Source organism: Gavialis gangeticus, unplaced genomic scaffold, assembly GCF_001723915.1.
Source record: "Gavialis gangeticus isolate Ggan-Ray unplaced genomic scaffold, GavGan_comp1, whole genome shotgun sequence".
NCBI classification, from domain to species: Eukaryota; Metazoa; Chordata; order Crocodylia; family Gavialidae; genus Gavialis; species Gavialis gangeticus.
This window is the reverse complement of record NW_017729032.1, coordinates 161,394,044-161,400,527: the sequence shown is the minus strand read 5'-3', so window position 1 is coordinate 161,400,527 and position 6,484 is coordinate 161,394,044. Positions and strand designations below refer to the sequence as shown.

Below are 6,484 nucleotides of genomic sequence, written 5' to 3'. Positions count from 1 at the left end.
AACTGGTGCGGCAGGGCAGAGTCGGCTTGGGCAGGGAAACTCCTTGCTGCTGCAAGCCCTCAGCCACCCTGAAGTACCCCCTGCCTGCCTCACAGCAGTGGGGGTGGCAGTGTGGAGTTGTGTCCCTCACTGCTTTTGGGTGGGCAGCAAGCACCTCGCCAGGGTGGTGCAGGGCTTGCAATGGCAAGGAGCTTCCCCACCCAGCCCCACTCTTCTCTGCCATGCTAGGTCCCACCTGCTGAGCTGCAGAGACCCCAGAGGGAGGGCAGCAGGGCAGGAAGCCCAAACCCACCATGGGCAGCCTGCACCCACCCCTCCCATGGGCTTCACCAGCGGTGCCACCCATGGGGGAGAGGGAGCCAGGCTTCACTACCTGCTGGGCTGCAGAAACTGCTGGCTCCTGCAGGCAGCAGCCAGGGCTGGGGTGCTGCCAGCACGGTGGAGGAAGGCTGTGGACCTGGGACCCGTGGCCCATAGCTCTGGCAGCTGGAGGCCCCCTCCAGAAGGGGTGGAGGACACCAGCAGGGCTGGGAGGCTGTGGGTGGGGAGTGAGGGGTTACAGCAGGGCCAGGGGGGCTGTGAGTGGGGAGGAGCACCAGCAAGGCCAGGGGGCTGTGGCTTGGGAGTAAGGGGGCTCTATCTGTGTCATGGTGAGCTAAAGGGATGGGGAACTCTGATTTAAATTCTGTATATTGTCTTATGCATATTAAGAAACACAGAAATCATCTGAGGTATTACCACTGGTCTTCAAAGCACAGGGCAATTAAATGAAAAAGACCTGAAATAATTGCACAGGTAGAACTGTCATGGAAAAGAGTTTTGTGCAAGTGGTGCTGAAACCTCGATCTAGAGGTGTATTATAAGTGGCATGCCTATTAATTTGCTCCACACTGGCATGTTTAATTTTTTTTTATTCTGCCTAAATGAAATGACATATAAGTAATTGGCAATTACAAAGAAAGTTGGCTTTTAAAAATGTAAAGCAGTTTTGATCCAACATTCAAGTGGTAGAAGGGCCATATGAGTTCTCAACATAAATGTTTTGACATAAATGCCATGGTTTGTACATTTGCATTATACATGATTATTTTTGTGCATTATTTTTGTTCTATCCTGGCATTTTCCAGGATTTTTTTTTAAGTTTATGCCTCACAGTTTCACTTCTTCCCATCTGTTCAGCACCTCCTTGGGTCTGTTCATCTACCTCTTGAACCTTGCCTAATCCTCAACTAATACTGTACTTTTATTTCATTAGTTTTACTGGTTAATATAGTGCTCAGGACAAAAAACCTTTGATTACAGGAGTATAACTAATAAACAGTAAAGGAACAAGATTACAGCTTGATATTTTAGCATTTCTAATACAAATGATACCACAATTATTTGAAGTAAGGTTTCTGTTAGCCTGTAGGTTTATCTAAAGTATTTCCATGCATTGGTCACTGAATCGAGTAGAATAATCACCAGAACTAGAGCAAGCAATCTGCCTGCAAAAGATAAGTACCTTTGTGTGCCTGCTCAGTGTGTTGCTGGGTTTTTTTTTCCTGTATAATGTAGCAAAAAGCAAACTGGCTGTTTATTTGATGTCGGTGCTGTGCCATTTTTTTTTCTGATTTTTTTTCTCTCTCTCTCTCTCTCTCTCTCTCCCTCTGTTGTATGCAGATATTCGTACTCGCCTCATGGAGCTTATGCCCAAAGCAAACTTGCCCTTGTATTATTTACCTATCTACTACAGCATCTTCTCACAGCAGAGGGGAGCTTTGTGACTGCTAATGTAGTAGACCCTGGAGTAGTGGATACTGACCTGTACAGGCACGTCTTCTGGGCTGTAAGAATGGTCAAATGGATAACATCCTGGTTATTTTTCAAGGTACACTGCTATTTTAATAATTTCACTGTTGTTTTTGTGCATTGGTGAAGCTGTAGTCAGCACAGAACTTCATTTGTATTCTGGCTTATCATTATACATTTCATTCATTATATTTTCTGCGCTGGTAAGATGCACAAAATAGATAAGGTCAATTCCCACTTTAGAAAACTGATTTAGAACATAGAGACAGTACATGACAAAATGTAAGAACAAGAGGAAGGAGCCACCATCTATGCAGCAAAACATATGCTGTAGTTGTGTGGTAGCTGGGATGGTCCAAAGCCTGTGCAAGAGGCAAGTTTTGTTTTGATCAGCTCATCTTATAATTGGAAAGACCTGAAGGGCATTTCTGACAGGTGGTCTTACATTGCTTCAAATAGTTAGTTGGCCCAATAAAAGATACTACCAGACAAATCCTGCTTCTTGCAAAACAAATAAATATGTACATATTAATTATTTTTACACTAACCTGTTTTTCTTTCCTTATGATGGCCTATGAAATCATTTGCTAATTCAGGATTGAAATATGCAAAGTATTCCTAGGAAGTACCTTTTACATTGTGTCACATGCTTTCGCATTCTGCAAACACAGTAGTAAATATAGAATGGCATTACTTGCATGTATATAGCATGTCTGTATACAAAAGAATGTGAGGAAAGAAGCCATATAAATAAAAAATCTGGTGAGAAGTGGTTTCATCACCAAATGATATGATTGTGGTATATATAGAAACTGCTTTTGGTTTGTTGCTGTCTAGGCCTCTTATATTAGAGAAGGTGCAGGTCTTTAACTAAATTGATTTAAAAGTGTTCTAGTTGCATTGGTAGAAACCTCTACTGGAGATGTACTTAAACAGGTTCACTTGAATGATATCTTCATGATGAGTTTGAACAGGTGTATCTAAATCAATTTTAATTTTAGGGAGTTTCATGGACACAATTTTTCTAATATGAACAAGTCCATAGAAAGGCTATGACTTATTCAGAAGCCTTGAAAGAAGCATTGGCATAAGTAAACGAAAGCTGATTCCTGTGGAAAAGGTTTTGCTTTTCAAATTAAAATACATCATCTTGGAAGATCTGGAGGGCAAGTTGTCAGTCACAATAAATGAATTACATTAAAACACTGACATGAAAATAACATTATTCTTATGTTATAATGTGCCTCAAGTTTAAAAGGGTAGCATCAAGGTAAAACACATACAAATAAACCGTCTTTAAAAAATACTTGGTGATGTCCTTTTAAGTACAGTATTAATTTTCCAACTAGCATATTGTAATCAGAATTATAATGAGAACACTCAGGAAAGTTCAGCACATTCCAGAAAAGAAAAAAAGAGAATCCCATTTTGTTCCAATAGGCATATAATAATTTGTTTCCCACCTTGTGACTGGGAATGTCATACTATGAAACTATGAAACTATTTCCTTTTCAAAGTGCTAGCATATACTTTGGTTGTTTGTTAATTGTGTTTTAGCTCACCGGATAACATTATTTTTTACGTGATATTTAAGTACAACGCAGCATTTCATACAGAGCCACAATAAAAATTCAATCTGAGAAAGAAACTGAGTGCTGGTTTGTATTTACAGACTCAATACCATTCAGCTTTATTTGTGTCAAGGGAGTCATTTAGTATTATACTGACCATATTTAGAAACTAAACAGGATGTCATAAGACATACAGAAAGTGAGTCTGGATTTATCACAAGAGGGAATCAGGCATTTAGAGCTGAAATGGTAATGCCTCCTATAGTCCCTGGTTGCCTCCTACTCTTTGTATGAGGTTACAGAATAAAGGAATGCTGCCTTGCAAGAAAGGTGAAGAAGAGATTTTGAGTTGTAGTGCTCCTAGAGCCAGAAATGAGAATCCAGCAATGGCAAAGTTGTTTTTTGAGTAAGAATTCACTTGTTTTGGGGCTTAGTATTTTTTTAAATCAACGTAGTACATTTTGCATTAAAAAAACAGAAAGAGAGTGACAGTAAATATTATCTCTGAATTCTGACCCTTGTTCTACATCACTGGAAGTTTGGGATATATAACAGACTAGATCTTCTCTAAATTTATTGATTTCTTTTTCACGACATGTTTACTTATTTGGAACCCAGTTCTGCTCCGTGTCCATATTCTTCATTGATAGATTACCTATTTTGAAGTGAGTCTTTCTTTAGTTTTTCCTTAAAAATAAACCCAAAAGAATTCTGTTTCATTCCAGTGCGAAATGGGAATATTTTTAGAATGAGAAAAAGGTTTCCAGTCTAGTTCTGTCTAAAACATTACATATTATTTTGTCTTTCCCTGAAAACAATGTAAAGAAAATAGTTTCTGGGTAAGTATTTTGTAAAGATACACATCAAATGTTCATTTTAGAATGTCATTAAAAAGTGAGGAATCTTTTGACAAAATACTAGTCTGTTATCCAAACAGCTGTGTAGTCTTAATTTTCATTTTGATAGGGACTTAGCCAATCAGATTCCTATAGAAACTCAATTCCACCTCTTCATTGTAATGGAGTATATACTGGAGAACATACTCAGTTTGCTGAGTAAAGCCTGTGAAAGATAGAGAACCTATAAATAAATCTATAGTTCCCTGTGGAAAGTGAACGTCATAATCAGGGATCCTGGTTTTCTCTGATTTGAAACAATCTCCAATTTTCAGTCAAAAAATTGTAACCCAAATCCACATATACATGTGTGTATGCGTATGGTTTTTCATTTAAATCACAGAAAAATGTGGATTTGGGATTTTTTTTTAACAGAAAATTGGGGATTTTTTTAAATTGGAAAAAACCAAGATCCCTGGTCATAATACATAGCAGTAATGCCTACGAAAGGAGAAGAAACAAACCTTAACCAGAGCATCAGCTTGTACAGCATCAGTTTTCAAAACTATACCACTTACTTGCAACATACTTATAGCACTACAGTGTAAGGGGATAAGGGAACTGGGGGTGAGGGGGATGCCCAGGATTTCCATTGAGACCTGACTGAGTGCCATGTCTCATGTTACACCCATCATGTATTAAATCTGCTTAATGTCAGCGACCATGTGTCAAGCAATAAAACCCATGTTAAGTACACTCATGTTGTAGCAATGTTGGGAATTTTTAAGCAAGGAGTATCTCCAGATTGTATTAAGTAACGTGTTCAGCTGTTGTTGGACCACTTCACAGAGAAAATACAAGCAATATGCAGGTCTTCTTCCAGCTGTGACATCAGCTTGGGACCCCTTTATTGTACCATGCCTCCACTGTCAGTCCCAGCCCCAGCACCACACTGGAGCCAGTTCAACAGTCCAGTGTTGTGTCAGGGGTGGGATTAACAGTCAGCGAGCTGTGCATGTTTAGAGATCATAGTAAACATTAATGGATGACTGCTCATAATATGTTCTACCTTTAATACTGCACAAATTTAGCACATACTAAGTATCCCATGCAATAAGGCCCTAAATGTTCCACTTTCTCCCGTGACCGGTTCAGTTGTGAGGGCCTGTTTCCACAGCTTCCCACTATACTCACTCAAGCTGCCTGAAGTTTCCCTTGCATAGCAAAGATTAATTCAAATCTCATTTTTTCTTTAGCATGCAGTACAAGGTGTTTGACATTTTAATTCATTGGTATCAGGTCATATAGTTGTTGCTGCTAAGCTATCACATTTGGGCAGCTGCTACCTATATAGACAGCCACACAGTTTTCCCATGAATTGAAATATCCAGCAGGAAAGAATAGGGAGGGAGCTGCAGTGAACCTATATTCCCATAAAGAAGTACAGTTGTGAAATAGCAGAAAAAGACATTGGCTTCCAAAGAAAATCTGGATTCCAGATAAAAAAATAAAAATAAATATATATATATAAAGAAATTCCAGGTGGGTGTGGTATGCTATATAGTTTGACTAGCATTTGTTTGCAGGGGGAATCTCTCTCCTTAGAATTTTTCAAGAACAGGTTAGACAGACACTTGACTGGGATGGTTTAGTCAGGGATGATCCTGCCTTGAGCGGGGGGTGAGAACAGATGACCTTGTGAGGTCCCTCCCAGTCCTATTTTCCTATATTTCTATGATACCATGACTGGTATAACCCCCCTCAATTTATTGCACCATTCAGGAGTAGTGCAGTCACGCCAAATAGATGCTAATAAAATTTATATCATAAGGCCTCATCATATGCCCTGTTTGTTCCACTTAAGTATTTGAGGAGTGTTTTAGAAAGTTCCTGGTTTTCGCCTTTGCCTCTAATCCTGGTGCCTTAGCTACCATGAATTCAAGAGCTCAACAAGAGACAGAAGAGCCTTTCACTGTAACCTAAAATAGCTTTTTCTATAGATAACACCGACATAAATCTAATTTTTTTATTCCTGGCCTTTGAGAGTTAGCAACAGTAACCAAAAATTCCACTTTTCCAGTGGTGCAAAGCTTCCAGTAGTGACATCTGTAACCTGGCAGGAATGTAGGACATTGGACATTAAAGCCATTGACTTAAAAAAAAAAAAAAAAAAAAAGGAAAAAAAGAAAGGTACATTGCCAAATATACCCCATTCTGACCCTCAGGTAGGTGCTAATCAGGAGAAAGAGTAGACAATTTACATGTTTATAGGGAACAGGTAAACTT

At 39.3% G+C, this 6,484-nt stretch overlaps 1 protein-coding gene across 1 annotated transcript in view; it reads left to right on the top strand.

Moving 5' to 3' along the window:
• DHRSX (dehydrogenase/reductase X-linked) overlaps positions 1–6,484 on the top strand; it is a 259,284-nt gene that overhangs the window by 190,955 nt on the left and 61,845 nt on the right. The window contains exon 6 of the mRNA XM_019523854.1: positions 1,663–1,870. Within this exon, the coding sequence (XP_019379399.1) occupies positions 1,663–1,870 (208 nt within the window). The remainder of the gene's footprint in view (positions 1–1,662; positions 1,871–6,484) is intronic.